At 29.5% G+C, this 18,621-nt stretch overlaps 1 protein-coding gene across 14 annotated transcripts in view; it reads left to right on the top strand.

Moving 5' to 3' along the window:
- The window catches only part of LOC119613791 (tau-tubulin kinase homolog Asator), a 195,965-nt gene that overhangs the window by 102,550 nt on the left and 74,794 nt on the right, over positions 1-18,621 (top strand). For all 14 annotated transcript variants that reach the window (XM_037969852.1, XM_037969883.1, XM_037969905.1 and 11 more), the window contains one exon: positions 8,201-8,591. In XM_037969852.1, coding sequence (XP_037825780.1) covers positions 8,201-8,591 — 391 coding nt within the window. Of the gene's footprint in view, positions 1-8,200; positions 8,592-18,621 lie in introns of those variants that run through there.

The following is an 18,621-nucleotide window of genomic DNA, read 5'->3' on the forward strand; positions in this document are numbered from 1 at the left end:
TAAACGTTGCCAAATAGCCTCTAAAACGACATTGCCACATATCAAATTTGTTGACTCAAACGGTAAGTTTTTTGATTATGTTAGTAAAAAAACTCACACCGCATATATACATGTGAATTTTTTACACTAACACATTTAAAAACATACCGTTTGAGTCAACAAAACTGTTGCCAGATTTGACGATTTTTACTGTCAAAAATGGCCAGTTGACGATTTTAACTCTAAATTTGAAGATTTTTTTAAAATATGATTTTTGTACTAATTTTAATACATTTTATCATGTTTCTATCTATAATTTTAAAGAAAATCGATGTATTTAGAATATCGAATGAAAATGTTAATAAAATTAAACATTATAATGTTTTAGAGTATGTCTATTGATCAAATGATTGACGTAAGAACGAACTCAAAATTTTTTGAGAAATTTTTTGAATTTCGTCGTGCGTCGTTGCCATTATCGCTTAAGGGGAATCAGGTCGTCGAGAGTTTTACGTTTCAAACCGCATTGGTCAAATGTGTGACGTCGAATAACTGTTTTGACGTCGAATAACTGTTTTTTGAAGTGCATGTTGACCATATGCATTCGTGTTAACTTAACCTAAGTTTTAATTTTGATTATGGTGGAGATTCAAAAAAACTCAATTTGATATTCTGTCCAGTCGTACTGAAACAATTGGTGTTGGCGTTATAATCGTTCGATTCGACCAAGAAGTCTTAGCTGCAGATGCAGCTAAGCAAACATAAAGTACAAACAAACAAAACTAAAATCTATTGAAATTGATAAAAATTTCTCGATAGTTAAAATAATTACTATAAAATCGTATAAATAACATCCAACGTGTATATTGTATGTATATACGGTGACCAGACGTTCTGTATTATACAGCACAATACTCTATTTTAGAGAGCCCTGTTCTGTAAAAATTATTCTTTGCTAAAAAACGTGAAAATGTTCTGTATTTTATTTAGTGTTCTGTATTTGTTAAGTATTTCGTTATTTTTTCAGTTTTACATAAAAACGGATAAGAAATACAAAAATATTAAATAATTCTGTAGGTAACACAGATTTTTTAACTGTAAACATTTACAGCCTTATGCAAAAACGATTATTAAAGTTAACAATGGTTTACTACACACTTTTTCCATATAAAACAGGTTTTAATAACCATTGTCAACTTAATAATAGTTTTTGCATAAGGCAGTTAGTATTTGCTTTCTTTTTGTACTTTATCAATTAATAAATTTTTATTTATTTTTTTTAAACAGAACAAATAAATACATAACTGGAAAGAATTTTGTAATAAATTGTATGAATCGAACATGACTTTTTTCCCAAATCATTTTCAAAATTTAAAACAGGAAATCATCAGCAAACATAGTTAACATACATTCTTCAAAAAGGCCCGCAAATTACGCGCAAATTTCATCGATTTTAATCTAAAAATCATAAAGAAATAAAAATGTTTCCAAAGAAAATTTAAACATTTTTTAACAAATGGAAAAATAAATCTGAAATATTTTAAGTCAAGGCTTCTAGATTATGTTAAAAAGAAATAAAAATAAAAAATCCATTCCATTTAGGATTCTTAAATATTATTAACTTTTGTCAATGAAAGCAGTTCATAATATTTATGGTGAAACTTTTTTCTGCGTATAAATTTTGACGGTTAAATTTTGACGGTTAAAGATAACCTGATTTAGAAAATGGTGGTTAGTGTACTTTATTTTCTCCTGTTCTGTATTTTGCGGAAGAAAATATGGTCACCGTAATTATATACTTAGAAAATAGCTTTGACGACTTAATGACGATTTCGAAAAATCAGTTGACGATTTTGACGATTTTTTCCTAACCCAAATCATCTGGCAACTATGGATGCAAGAGAATAAAATGAGTGACATACATACAGTGTCTCTCATAAGTATTCGAATTTAGGTAAACTATGAAAAGAAACTAAATTTAATAATATATTTTGTGTGCAAAAAAAAAAAAATTAATTTGTTATATTGTCTAGACAGTCCTTAGGTTTGATATCACGCTTTTTAAAACTTAAAAAATTTACATTTACTTAAATTAATTTAGCTTTTTTTAAAAAAGTCCATAAAATTGCCTCACAAAAGTATACGAATTTTTCCTGTTGTTCATATTTGAGCATATTATACGAAACACAAATTTTAGAATCGACTGGTTTTTATGCTTTAAATTATTTTAGGGGGTTACTATCAACCGAAATGATATATTTTTGGCCCATTTGGTCCACAATTTTTGGGGATTTGTACCCTCTTTTTATGTAATACCATTAAAATGGCGATTTTTGGCAATATTTGTAGTATTTTCTCTTTTTTTCCAGAGATAAGACCAAAGTTTGATATTGGGATTTAATAGACCCCTTGGAGTATCTAAAAATAGCATTTTTTGTTACAAAAATCTGTATTTAAACGATCCAAGATATATTATTGATATCATTATTCTGTCGCTAATTCAATATATTGGAACTTAAGTCCATTTTCATAATACTAGGGTAAAAAATTTTCGGGGAAAGTTTTCTTGTATATATTCTTGTAGATATCAGCTTTTATATATTTTAAGTTTTCAATGTATTGTGGAAGTGTACAACTCCAAAGCATGCCTCGAAGAAACACCATTCAATGGTAGTATCATTATTTTTATATACCAATGACCTCCAGGCTACATGCCACTATATCATTATGGTCTAACTCAAAAATATCGATATCTGTTTAAATATTGATTACTATGATCAAAATAAACCCAAAATTTTGGACTTACATTGTTATTGTAATGGGCAACATAAGCGTGAAAGTTACGAATAGTAAAAACTCAAATCTACTGTATAGGATGACGTTTTGTTAAGGCATGTTTTGGAGTTGTATACCGATATAATGTATTGAAAATTTAAAATATATTAGTGCTAATATGTACATGAATGTATACTAGCCAACTTTGTCGGAAAATAACGACCCTAGTGGTAAGAAAAGGGACTTAAGATCCATACAATTCAATTAGAAACAGAAGAACGATACCAAAAATACATCTTGGAACTTTTAAGTACAGATCCTTATAACAAAAATTATTATTTTTAGATACCTCAAGGGGTGTATTAAATCCCAATATTAAAGTTTGGGTTTACTTCAGAAAAAAAGGAAACAAAAATTTGCAAATATGGTAAAAAATCGCCATTTTAATGATATTACATGAAAAGATGGTACAAATGCTCCAAAATTGTGGAACAAATGGGCCAAAAATATATAATTTCGGTCGATAGTAACCCCTTAACACAATTTTAAGTAAAAAACCACTCGATTATAATTTTTGTGTTTCGTATAATATGGTCATATATGAAATACAGGAAAAATTCGAATACTTTTGTGAGGCAATTTTATGGACTTTTTTTTAAAAAAAGTTAAATCAATTTAGGTAAATGTAATTCTTCCAAATTTTAAAGAGTGTGATATTATACCTTAGGACTCTCTAGACAATATAAGAAATTTAAATATTAATTTCACAAACAAAAAATATTATTAAATTATGTTTCTTTTCAAAGTACAACCAAATTCGAATACTTATGTGATACACTGTATGTATAAAATAAAAACAAAAGTATTGAAAACAGAGAATGATTTAAAAATGAAATACCAACGATTACATTAAACTAAGTATCCCATAAGAACTGCAATAACTAATAATCATAAGAACAGCAACTGAAATAGATATCTAATTGCAAATAGAGTCCAAACCATAGAACAAATCGCATGACAGAAAAAAATTCCTTGCAGAATAGGAAATAAACCAAATAAATTAATTGAAAACAAAGTAAAGAACCCATGTACATACATATGTATGTATGTATGTATGTATGTATGTATGTATGTATGTATGTATGTATGTATGTATATGAACAAATAAGAGAACGATACGAAGATCAAAACTATAAAAATAAAAATGGCTTATCCGATGTCAAAAATAATATCAAAAATATCTCTCCTAATGACCAAAACACTCTCTCAATATAAACAATCTGAGAATTAATCAAACATTAAGGATATTTCCACACAGCAATCCCACCACACCCCATTAATACATTAATACATTTACTATGGCTTGAAATTATAGAATTCAGTGTTAACAAAACATTTGTCTTTTGGTCGATGAAATTAATTTCTGAGCCACCGTTTGCCGACTAGAGAAATGGGAGTGGATTTTTCCGTAAAATGTAAATATGAAAAATCGTAAAGGGTTTTTTATTGATATTGTTTCTAGGGTAGCGAAGCACACTGGGTATAGCTAGTATTGAATTTAAATAATTTAAACATTAAAAAAAGGTTTAATTAATTAAAATTTTCTATAAAAGAATAAAATGTTTGTACGTATGTATGTAATTTTGGTTAGGGTAGCGAAATGTACTAACATTTATGCACATATCAAACTAATTTTGATGAGGTCCAGAAAGATTTATATTTGTGATTGATGGCATATATTGATCTACATCTTGTGTTGGTGAGACATTATGTTTTGTGTAGCTTGCTGTTTTGGACTTATGGTTTGTTATATTATAGGATTTTATAAAAAAGCTTGGTTTTTTCTCTGTCCTTAAAAACCTGTATATATGTATGTTGTAAAAAACATAAGATTTGATTATCTCTTAATATGTACCTTCACAAGGAAATATTTTTTGGTGCATATTTTTCACATTTTTAGTGCATATTTTCCCATTTTATAGTGCATATTATAAGCGCGTATTAATTTTTTTTTTTGTGCATGAAAATCCTTGCCCTGCTCATTACCAACTAATGATATCCATAAAAAATGTTTGGTAAAAATTATTCAGCAGCAGGGTTTTGCACAAACTAAAAATAACATAGTATTTGTATAAAAATAAAAATTTTAAAATTTCTGACAGCATCTTAAAATTTCTTTTCATACACATAGTTTTTGGTACAAATATGAACAATGTTGAAAATCATAAAAATCGGTGTACAATTTCTTGTACGTCCCGTAAAAAATTATATATGTTTTATAACTCATCATTATTGCCATACATTTTTCACACACATACAAATTATTTTAAATATTTAACATAGGATAACATTTGTTAAATTTAGTACGTTCTGTAACAATCTGTTAAGTGGTAGTTTCGTTTTTAATAGCATATTGTAAGACGTAATAAAAGTAAGTGTTAAGGTAAATTTGAATCAATACAAAAAATTTGATAATTTATGAAACCAGTTTAAGGTGGAGGGTATTTAAGATTCGGCACAGCCGAATATGCACTCTAACTTGTTATATTTAACTCTCATAGAAAATTTTCATTTACGTAAAAAAAATTCTCCTTTTTGTGTATGTGTATTTTTCCTATCCTATTTTAATAACTTAAATAAATTTCAACCTACATATAATTCATTACGATTTTGATACAAAAAAGTTTGACAATTTTTATTTAATGCCTATTTTTTAAACTCAAATTTTCCCCATTAATGGTATTTAACATACTTCCATTAGACGTTAAAATTAGGGTCGTTGCGAATGTCAGTTTAACGAAAGGGAATGATAAATTTTATTTTTTTGCGAATGCAAAAGCGAATGCGAATGCAAATAGTATAATTCATGTTAATTGAAAAGAAAATTGAAATTATGAAATTACATAATATATTTTGGATGTAGGAACATTTTTACTTCAGAATACATAACTAAAGCTAAAAAAGTTAAAAAACAACATGATTTCTTTAGTAGATGTCGATTCGAGGAAAAAAAGTATTTACGACCTACCCTAATATACCCAGCAAAAACTTACATTGAAAAGTAAAAAAACCGCTTTTCACTACTCCGTAATTATATTGAGGGGCAAGTACTTACCACGCTTGCTTACAAATAACTACTTAAATAAGTACTTACAAATAAGGAAATAAAAAGTTCTTTTGTTACAAAAAAATCCTCACACAGAATGCGTGACAGCGAACTAAGAAGGCTTCTCAGTTCGCTGTCGTACTCACAACACCATTGCTTAGGTATTTTATTGTGCGTCCAATAATGGTTTTCACACAGAAAAACTATTTTATTTCTGTGAGTGTAAAAAATAAATAAAACGGAAAAACTCAAAATAAAATACTTACGTATCTGGTTGTATGTAAGTCATTATAAGACTAATTAAAAGTAATGGAGATGGTAAGTAGTAGTCTTTGAAAAGTATGGGGTTATATAAGTACAAGCAATTACTGAGTTTTTGCCGGGTACATATAAAACGCTAATACTGTGATTATTTACATATTTTCCTGTATATAATTTGGGGGTAGTGTCAAAGTGTTGGCAATGTGGTTACAATTGCACTTCGTGGTACAATTTGTACCTTAAAAGTGCAATGATAAAATTTCTTATAGTAAATGCAATAAAAATATTGTTAAAAAAAAATTGGTTTGTAATTGGTTTCTTGTGCCTTTATATCACTTAATTTTAGTTATTTCATTAAATTGTTATACTTAAGTGTTATTGCTAAGTAATAAAAAAAGTTTGGCTTTAAAGGCTATCTATTACTTGAATAAATAAATAAAAATTATTCTCATAAATTTTATCTTTTTTTGTTAACAAACTTGGAAGAGTCCTCATTTAGATAAAAAATTTTGCTTTTCATTAGTATATAAGAAAACAAATACTTGAATTTTTTTTCAAAATAAGACCAAACGCCAGGCCCGATTCCGTTATTCAGAATTATCCATGATTTTATTAGGGAACCTGTTTTATAATATGTTTGTTTTAATATTTAATTTGTCATTCCTGGTAAAGACTAATGTAAGATTTTGTATGCATATACGGTGGCGGAAAAAATAATAGAAACGGTTATATATCGGGTGAAAAATTTATTCTCAACCAACAACTATCCGTTGGAATTTCATGATTAATATCTCAAATGAAAGGTATTTAAGTCTACTTTAATCCGTAATTTACATTTTAAACTTATTTGAACTTATTGTATTTTATTGGTATGTAAGTATATTTAAGTAATATTGGTACTGGAAAAAGTAATAGAAACGATTCATGGTATTGTACAAAGGACATAACGTAATATTTATTAAAACGTTTTTATGCATTAATTTTTAAAAGTTGTAATCATAAATGACGTTTTTATTATCAAAATATGATTTTTACATCATTCTTTTATGTTAATGTTGAGTTTTTCAACACTTTATTTAGTAGTATAGCCATAGATAGCTGAATCGGAGGTCCACTTTGAGAGTTTTTTCAATAAAATAAAGAAACAATGAAGTTCATTATTAAAAAATGTTAAATTATCTATAACATTAATTTATGATTACATTTCGAGTCGAAAAAGTTTTGGATCCATCTATAGATAACGAAAATCTATTGATATTTCGGTCAAATTTTGAACATTATTTCAATATTTGGCAATTCAAACCGTTCGGGAAAAAGAAAGAATAATGCCAAAGTAATTTAAATTCATCACCAAAAGATCGGTAAATGCCAAATTTTTGATAAACTTTTATTTTTACCAAAATATAACCGTTTCAATTATTTTTTCCGCCACTGTATGTATATATTAATTTCAGAAGATCGATAGCATGTGTATTACTATAATATCTTTCAAAAAAAAAAAAAAAAAAAAAAATACTTTAAGATCCAAAGTATGTTAATCAAGAGTATCACAATGAAATTCGCCATTTTTTTTTTCTAGAAATCAATCAATTTATATATATAAATTAGATACATATGTATATATTAACTAAAATTTAACAAAAATATTTTGTTTTAAGAACTAATCACACATTAATCACATTTTTAATATGCTAATACACCGTTCACATGAACCAAATATTCGTCATTCACGCTTTCATTCGTCATTCAACACCCAATTACGAACTCAATTACAGGATTGGCCATATAAAATTTCAGCTGCGAATTACACAAGCTGTACGTAATTCAGTTTAAATTATCTACGAATTACGAATGAATGAGTGACATCTCTAATTTTTATGGTCGAAGACAAATAAAAATACATATTTATATCACTTAGTTTGGTAAAATAATATAATTAACGTATTTTTGTATCATACACACACACGCCGATGAACTGTCAAAACGAATTGCGATTGTGTCGTGAAAACAGGATAATTGTCAATTGTAATTCAGAGGCCAAAATAATATTAATCCATTTTGTATTTTTTTCGTTTTCAGAAATGATGAAAGTGCTTATGACTCGACAGCTGAAAACAGAGACCATCCTGCACACCGTGATGAAGAACAAATATTCCCACAACATTCTGGTAGTCAAAATAGATCGAATGCATTAAAACGTTCTGCAACCTTACCTGCAAAAAATAACCGCTTACCACTGCGCAATCGTGTCACTTTTCGAGTGCCGAATAATTGCAGACAACAATTAAATCAAAGATACCTAAATCCACCACAACATCCTGCTAGATTGAACAACAATCAAGATACTAACGGACAACAATATTCTAACAATCAACAGAGTGCTGATATTTGTAATAATCCATCCTTAGTTGCTAAAATGACTTCGGAAGATCTACTACAGCCTGGACATGTCGTTAAAGAGCGATGGAAGGTATGACTTTTGATTTTTAATTTCAATATATTGAGTATTTAAATATAGAGCGTATTTTAACTTAATGGATAAGAAAATATCAAAATTTTTAAATTTAATTTTTAGCCAGTGCATAAAATCCAAAATGTGACAAGTTTCACAGGATTCCTGAAAGATCCCAAGTTATATATCTTCTTCACATAAAATTCCCGAAACCAGTTTCTTTTTCCGTAGAATTGTAAACGACATATAAAGGTTGAAGCAACCTAAATCGGAGCATACATCCAATGTGTTTCAATTGAGATTTTTTTTAAATAAACAAAATTATTTATTTTATTTAATAAAATTTTATAACCAAGCCCATTTGGCCAAATATGGCTTAGAAACTAATAACCCAAACATAACTTTTTATAAAATTTAGAGACGGCCACCGATATTCTGAAGCAGGTCTATATGAATTTATGTTTATATTGATCCTCATAAAATTGAGTTTACGACTTAAGTTCATTTGTTGCTTATGTATTACTATTAAATGCGATACAAATATTTATAAGACTAATACAAACGTAAAAACTATTTTATGAAATGGGTCTTATATAGGGTCAAATATGGTCAGATTATTTTTATATAATTATTTGTAGATGTTTTAAACATACTCCTGATTATAACGATTGCTGCACAATCGAGACACTTACGAGTATTTAAGCCAGGCTATGCGGCTAAAAGCATGGTATATGCCAAATTTTTCCCAAATATCTTTAAACTTGTGATCTGTAATTTAACATTAATTATCTCGGGAAGTTGTTTTTGAAATTTACTGCATTTCACCTTGCTTTATAATTGGTAAAATTATTAAAAAAATCGAATATCCCGAAATCCTTTTTTTGAAAAAAGTGAAAGAATCGAACTTGAGCAGCTTGACTATCAACATAAATTGGCACCGGATCAATATGATTCCGTATCAGTTTTGTCGCTTTCGAGATTGCTAGGATCTTTGCTTGGACCGTTTTATGTTGATATCAGCGATATAGACACCGGCACCCATATCCATCTTGGACCCCTTGGACAGACTATCGGATACAAGAAAATCATCTCTAGTTGGAAATTCTTCAGAGGTGTTTCCCTGAAGTCTAGAGTCGTAATATCACAATCCGTAATTCCGCGAGGGGAATTACGCTGATCAAGTAAACCTACTTCATACAGAATTTGTATCGTTGGTCGCGAGAAGATCTGACTAAGACTCCTAGAGTCTTAGCAGATTCCTAGCCACCACACCCGCTACAAAATGTTCTATAGGTTACAGTTATATAATAATGTCCAAGGCCGCTTGTAATGCCAATAGAGGCACACCTTTGATCTTTATTGAACATCTTTATATAACTGTGCTTTCTCAATGATTCCCACCAGACAATGCAACCATAAGTTAGAATACGCCTGACAACCGATGTGTAAATCCAATATCTGAAAACCATATCTGATTGCAGACCCTAATTCTTTTCTATAGAATTCTTGCATGTGTAGTAGGCATTAAGTCCCTTTTTTATTCCTTCCTGAGTATTTTCCATCCATGAAAGGTTACTTCGCTGCTCTAGATAAAACTAATTCGACGCCATCCAAATTTAGCACCCTGAAGTTGTCTACCTTATACCTTCTGCTAAATAGTACCAGTTCCGTTATCCCAGGATTAATGCCCAGTCCTTTATCCTTCGCCCATAACGAGAGTTCACCTAGTGCAGTCTCCATGATGTCACTGATCATGACCAGTAGCACCACGTCATCCGCAAAGGCAACGATCTTCCCACCTTTAGATTCAAATAGCCTTAGAATACTGTTAACCGCTAGTAGCCATAAAAACTCTGAAAGAGTGTAAAACCTATTCTTCAAGCCATGCTCAACACAACTTACCACTTCATGAAGTGCACTCTCAACAGATTTAGCCTTGAGGTAGGCATGCTGAGCGCCACTAATGAGGTGAGTATCAATATTGTGCCTGAGATATAGATCTATCAGTCTCTCAAGTGTCTTCAAAAGAAAAGAAAATAGGCTGATAGGTCTAAAATACTTTGGCTTTGAATGGCTTGCCTTACCGGCCTTGGGTATGGAAATAATCCTAACCTAACTAAGACATCTCCTAAAAATTTCCAGTAGAAAAGATAAAGCGTCCTGAGGTAAGTTCCTTACTAGAGCTGGAAATATGCCATCCGGCCCTGGTGACTTGAAAAGGCCGAATGAATTAACCGCCCAACTAGCTTTTCCCTAGTGACTATCTCTTCTATGAAACTGTATGTGTTGCTTGGCGCCACAGACTCGAGGTCCCATTGGTCGTCAACCACATCTACAGTTGCCAGACAACCCGGAAAAAGTGTTTCCATAAGTAGCGCTAGGGTCTCAGAGCTAAACTCAGTCCATGAGTTATTACCCATTTGGATACACCTTATTACCCTTGGATCCTTGGATAGTATCCGTCGGAATCTTAATAACTCGTTGACATTGTCAATGAATTCACAGTGAACTTGTTCACAACCCCCTCTAATTCAGTTGGCAACAAATTGCATAAAGTCTGTTTTGCCAAACCAGACCTAATCCCATTATTGAAGGCTCCCTAGCCAAGATAAAATCCAGTGTGAAGGTAATGCGACTATGGTCCGAAAAAGAACAATTCGATTATACCTTCCAATCCCTAACGAGATCATCTAAACGGTTTATTAAAATTAAATCTACAACTGCTTCCCTATCTTTATTCCTGAACGTCGGCCTTTTTACAGATGATGAGATGGTTATCAGTTATAAAACTCATCGGTTTGTTGTTGATGTCCTTGCTGCCCATTGGCAATTATGAGCGTTGGCATCTCAGCCCATCATAAGCATCGCAATTTTTCTTCTTGCATATGGAGTCAGCTCATGCATCTCCGAGCTGGGTTTGTCAGTTGACTCGTACGGCATATACATCAATGCCAGTGTGAGTGTACGCTTACATTCGGCTCCGCTCTTGATAGAATGAGAAAACCTATTTTATTCTTTGCAGGATACAAGTTCTTACCTTGTCTTTAGAAGATGAAACAAATAAGGTGTATCCTTCGACCTTTAAACTAAGAATCTTATTGTTGTTAAACCAAGGTTTCTGGATAAGGGCCACGTACGACTACGAATTGGTGAAGGCTACTAACTCGGCTGAAGCTGTCTCACAGTGATGCAGGTTTATCGCCTCCACTAGCAGCTTCTTTGTTTCTGTTATGTGTCGGATACCGGAACCAAAAAATTTACTAAAATAAATAAACATTTAGTTTTTATAATATATGTCTACCTTTTTGTACTCTTCATCTTCGTGAGAAGGGTATATTCATATAGTAGGGATATAGGCGAAACTGAAGGGGTTGTCAAACAAAATTTGTTATTCTCTTCACACAGACGAGTTCTGAGAGAATAAAACACACTTTAGAGAACTAAACGCACTCACAAAACTTAAAATTTTCTTCGCGAAATTGCGAGGATATTAGCACTTAATAGTTTTTCTTATCACTTAAACTTAATATTTATTATTTTTTGCCATACTTTTAATGTATTAAAACACCGAAAATAATTTATATTTTACAAACAAAAATAAAATATTTTTTATTCTTTGACATTTCATTTTAATTAAAACTGAAAAAAGAAAAGTTGTACATTTTCGTATTGAAAATGAAAAAAGTATTTCACATACTTTTTTCCTTTTTCCCCTAGTGCAGAAAAAATAGAAAAAAAGTGTTTATAATATGTTTTAAGATGAAATATCTTCTGAAAAAAGTTAATTAATAATATTTTCATTCACTAGTATATGAAATCCCAGTAATAACATACAAAAAATAACGTATCAAAAATACATTTATTCTTTAGTACCTTTTGAACAACTGTGTTTATTATTGTGCTTCTACTAATACATTCTCACCAGTTAGGTTTTTGACAGGGGACTTAGGTCTTTGACAATCCCTTTTTCTTATATGCTACTATATGGGTATATTTATATAAGTTTGTCTCTATAAAGCATACATGTATATTCTATCTGTCTATCTGTGTGTGTTGAAATCAATTTTGTGAAGACCCCAGATATCTTCGGGATTCAAATCTTCAATAATTCTGCCAAACATGCTTTCGAGAAGTTTCCTATATAAAATATACAAAATCCGTCCATAAATAACGGAGATATGAGCAAAAATCCAAGACAACCTCTGAAAATTTCATAAAAAAGGGAATGTTAGTGAATGCTTTGATAAAAAGCAACAACAACTTTGTATTTTAACAAACATATACTTTAATGTCCATTGTCTTCCAGACTGCTTAAATCCATATAATGCTTTCTTTAACAAACAAAAATTAAGTTGGTATACATCTAATTTCAATTCCACAGACAAAGCCATTAAAAGACGAATGGATCCAATTCTTGCAACTGGTGCAAATGTTGCACTGTAATCTATGCCTGGTATTTGAGTAAATTCTTTCGCAACTAGCCTAGCTTTGTAACGTTCAACTGTACTAACGGCTTTGCACTTTTTATGTAATACCCACTTGCAATCTGCAACCTTTCTGGGTAGTTGACTATTTTCCAGGTCTTGTTTTTCACTAAAGCTTCATATTCAGATTTCATTGCTTTTTTCCATTCTTCCGCTTCTGGGCTTGAGATTACTTCTTTAACTGTTAATTGATCATTGTGGTCTATTAAATTTGCAAAATATTCTTCCTTTTCATTTTCGTTATCTATAGGAATATAATTTTCTTGGTCTACCTCTTTTACCAGTTTTTATTTTCTTTGGCCTTCCAGGTCCTCGTTTGGAAGTTTGGGGTGTTAGAAATTCTTAAATTTCATCACTGAACATTCTTCATTTAACGTTTCTTCTATATCTGAAAAACCATAAAATACTTCCATTTCACTTTCACTGTACACTTCAGGTTCTACTAGGATTTTGTAAATTTCTTCTTTCTTTTGGTGTAAACGTCAATTCAATAGCATTTTTTCTTCATCATTTGATTTATTTTCAAAAAAATCTTTATATTTATTTTCTCCTTGAATCGCAAACGATTTTTCCATTTCCCATAGTCTATAGCTTTTGATTTTATAGAATATCCAACAAAAATGCATTTCTTTGATTTCGGTTCAAATTTGCCAGGCGTTTTAGATAAGCATATAAGTTGTAATTTTTGAAAATAACTTACGATTTGTACTTTCATAACCACTTACTTTTCAATGACTACAACTTACCGTCTGCATTACTTAGAAGTACTCTAGTAATGACTTTCTTATGATCTGATATAGAATTACTTTATTTTCGGCTTTGTCATTTTGTTTGTACATTTTGTTTAATAGCGTGTTAAGAATTGTGTTTTACAAAAAAGAAAACTAAATTAGATTTGTATGTGAAAACCATTATTTGACGCGCAATAAAATAGCTAAGCAGTTGTGCAGTGAGCAGAACATTTGACTAACAAACCGAAGTCCCTGGTTCGTATCCTATCTGGCTATTTTTATTATTAAAAAGTAAAACAACTTACTAAACAACTTCTTTGTAAGAGAAATTGCAACTCCCTATTTGTAAGCGAGCGTAGAAGTACTTGCCTCCAATGACATCACCGTGTTAAAAAATTTACTTAAAATGCTAATGAAGAAGTAGTAAAAAGAGGTTTTATTAGCTTTTTAACTCATTACTTTTTAATGTAATAAAAACTGGGTATATAACTGAAACTGTCTAACAAAATTTGTTACTCTCTTCACACAGACGAGTTCTCAGAGAAATAAACGCACTCACAAAACTTCAAATTTTCTTCGCAAAATTGCGAGGATATTAGCACTTAATATTTATTATTTTTTGCCTTACTTTTAATGTATTTAAAACGCCCAAAATAATTTATATTTTACATTCTTTGACATTTGATTTTAATTAAAACTGAAAAAAGAAAAATTGTAAATTTTCGTATTGAAAATGAAAAAAGTATTTCACATACTTTCTTTTTTCCATTAGTGTAGAAAAAATAACAAAAAGACGTGTTTATAATATAGTTTAAGATGAAATATCTTTTGATTCCTTTAAATGGTAATTATGGAAAAAATTAAATTCCAAAATTAATAAATTGTAACAGTTTTAGTTTAAAAACATTATTAGATTGGGAGAAAGTGTGTAAATAATAGGGTAAAACATTCTACCATACTGAGATCTGCCATCTAGATATGAACGAATTACATACTTTAAATGCTGATTTTGAGAAATTAAACTCATCGCGGAGCTTATAAATATGTTGACAATGTTTGCTGCCGTCGAATAATTCGGTTTATTGGAAAAATGCATTTTTATACCCTTCACCTTCGTGAGAAGGGTATATACAGTGAATCAATTAAGTAATTTGCCTATGTAAAATTTTATAATTTTTTAAGAAAAAAACTTTATCTGAACAATTATTTTTAGCAAAATAAAGCAATTTGCTTTTTGTATTTTTTAAAGAATATCTTATATTTTAATTTTCTACAATAAAAAGTAAAATCGTGATATTAATTAACGAGATTTTTGATAAAATGTGAACGTATTGTTAATTTTTAAGGTCAATAAAGTATTTTGCCTTTTTAGGTTTTTTGTTAATTTTTTTAATATTGCTGCATTATTTTATAAAATTTAATATTTTTATTACGCCTATATATTAGACTAACATTTTTTAGATATTTTAGTAGAGGAACGACTAAGTTTGGACATTTCTTAACCGATTTATTATCCTATATACCTATAAGAATTTTTCAATATTTGACTTAACATGAAATCTATCGTTGCTTTGATTTAATTTCGAAAATAATTGGATACATGATATATTAGGAAATCAATGGATTTGGGCCTAGAAAAAATATTAGTGGGGTATAAATCTATATATTATAACAAAAATAATCTGGGTTTTGGTCATTTTGTATTGATAAACAAAAACTACATTACGGAAACCCCATCTATTTGGGGAGTACTGTGTGAATTTTATTTAGAAATGTATAATATTGAATCTTATTCAATAAAGCTAACACTAAGTACCATCCTAGCCACTCTAAGTATGGGGATATCACCTTATACCACTATAGAACTATTACATGCTAGAATTTTGATATTCTACCTCATATTTTGAATGCATTATTTTATGAATAAAATACAGTAGGCGTAGCTGGATTTGGATAGTTATTCTTGATTTGGGTTCTAACTATATATAAGTGTATGTATTAGATGAAAAATATTGCTTTTGTGGATCTTAGGTGATGAGAACCGCCTCTATTTGTAAATACCTAAATTAAGTATTTTTCCCGTACCACACGATAGTTCACTTTATATTGTTTCCAAGCAACCTAAGGTCTGTTTAGAGGTCTAAATTTAAACATAGTGTTCTTTTAAGTTCGTATATGGACTTTGGAGAAGATAAATGAGGACTTCAATGGTTTTTGCTTGGATACAAGTCGCTCTCCTTTGGCAGTTAAAGATTTTGAAAGACAACTCAGTGCGTTTTTTTAATAATTCTTTGTGTTATTTCATCAATTTCTATATTTTATATTTTTTAATGATGGATTAAATATCTAATAATTGAATTTCATTGATTTATACTTGTTCTAAAAATCTAAACTAATTTTTTATATTGGAATTGCCTCATTATTTCCCTTCAAACATTTTTAACGCAAATAACTACACAGTTTCACACAATAAGGATATGATTTTTGAAAATTCCAATTGAAAAATACTTAACACGTGTCCTTTAACAATAAAACATTAAATTCCAAAAAGCAATTAAAAAATAATTTGAAAAACCCAACGAAATTAACTGGAAATTTCAATATGCAAAATACTTTATTTTAATATTTTTTTCTTGGTTTTCCCATTCTACACAATCTCTATTTTCAATTGGAAAACATAAATTTACTTTTTACCTTTTTTTTTTGAATTTTATTTATGAACAAAAAACAAAATTCTCGTAAAAAAAGGTAGGCAAAAAACTTAGTTGATTCACTGTATATGTTTGTCATTCCGTTTGTAATTTCCAAAATATAATTTTCCGACCCTATAAAGTATATATATTCTGAAACCTTATAGATAGCAGAGTCGATTAATCAATAATTCTATCAGACATGCTTTCGAGAAGTTTCCTATTTAAAATCAGCAAAATCCGTCCATAAACATCGGAGATATAAGTAAAAATCCGAGACAGCCTCTGAAAATTTCATAAAAAATAAGCAACAACAAAACTGCTTATTCATTGCGTTGTGTATTTTGTTTTTGTTTTTTTGATTATTTCATTTCGTATGTTTGGATGGCTGTGTATGCCATGTGTATGTTGTTTTTGTTTTTAGTGCATTCAGTTTTGTATGTTTGGATGGCTGTGTGTTTCATTGTCTTGTGTATATTGTTTTTGTTTCTTGGTGTATTCGGTTTCGTATGTTTGGATGTCTCTTAGTTTCATTGCGTTATGTATTTTGTTTTTTTGTGTATTTCGTATTTTTATTAATTTTAAAAATAATCTAGAAGATTCTCATTTATTTCTGCAAACTTAAGAAGTCATAAATAAACACGTGAATAATGGAAGCTTATAAGTTATTGTTAAAAATTATAAAATTAAACCATAATAAATTATATATGTATATGAAAATAGTTTTTATCAGACGTTGATTAGAATAGTCAGGCCATTTTCTTATACTTTATCAGACCTTTGTACGAAATGTCGCACATTTTATCAGACATTTATCCGACATCCATCAGAGTTTCTTAATTTGATCAGACTTTTTAATATTTGATCAAAACTTTGTACAAACAGTCGAAATAATGTCAGACATAGTATCCGACTTCAATCAGATTTGTCGAAAATTCCTTCAGAATTTCCCCAGGAATTTACATCAGATTTCGTACCGAATTCTGACCGACAACTCTACACATATTTCCGAATTTCCTCAGATAAAGAGTTCCGCATTCCGAAAAACCTTTCATACGATCATCGTAACGAATTCTGACGGAAGTCGGATACGAAAACGGCAACTTGTCGGCAGACTGTCGTTACGAATTCGGCAATAATTGTTTACCGAGTATGTTGGTTTCATTGTGTTGCATATTTTGTTTTTGTATTTTTGTGTATTTTATTTCGAATGTTTGGATGTCTGTTGGTTTCATTGCATAGTATATTTTGTTTTTTGTGTATTTTGTTTCGTATGTTTGGATGTCTGTTGATTTCATAGCGTTGTGTATTTTGTTTTTTTGTGTATTTTATTTCGTTTAGCGTTGTTGCTGTTTCTTTTGTTTTGCTATTGCTTAAGTAATGATAGAGTCGAAATAAATTGAAATTTCATAAAATTAATATTTTGTAAACACACTATGGTGAAGGGTATATAAGATTCGGCAAAGGCAAATATAAATTTCTTACTTGTTTCTCCTAAAATTCAGAAATCATCACAGGGTGTATATATTTTGAAAACTTGGGAGCATTGTTATCCATACATAATTTTTAAGTAGGTATATCTATCGCTACTCATGAAATTCATACCTACTTAAATTTGTACTAACTAACTAGTATATCTTGTATCTAATTAAAAATTACTTATTATTTTCGAAATAAAATACAAGATACGACAGATTTTATGTTAGTCAAATATTGATAAATTCTTATAGGTATATAGAATAATAAATCGGTTAAAAATGTCCAAATTTAGTCGTACCAATACTAAAATATCTAAAATTAAATAATATATCAATATTTGAAAAATCAACATTTATCAAAAATTTCGATTTTACTTTTTATGGAATAAAATTAAAACATAAGATACTCTTTAAAAAATACAAAAAAATCGCTTAATTTCACTAAAAATAATTGTTCTGAAAAAGTTTTTCTTATTCACTGTACATACATTTTGTACATAATTATCCGTCCCTATAAAGTATACATATATTCTGGATCCTTACTATAATAATAGTGGAGTCGATTAATTAAGATCTCCGTCTGTCTGTGTGTTTGTTGAAATCATTTTTCTGAAGTCCCAGATATCTTCGGGATCAAAATATTCAATAATTCTGTCAGACATGCT

Source organism: Lucilia sericata, unplaced genomic scaffold (genome assembly GCF_015586225.1).
Source record: "Lucilia sericata isolate MDLA Ls3-8-SP2 unplaced genomic scaffold, ASM1558622v1 Contig000040F_arrow, whole genome shotgun sequence".
Taxonomy (NCBI): Eukaryota; Metazoa; Arthropoda; class Insecta; order Diptera; family Calliphoridae; genus Lucilia; species Lucilia sericata.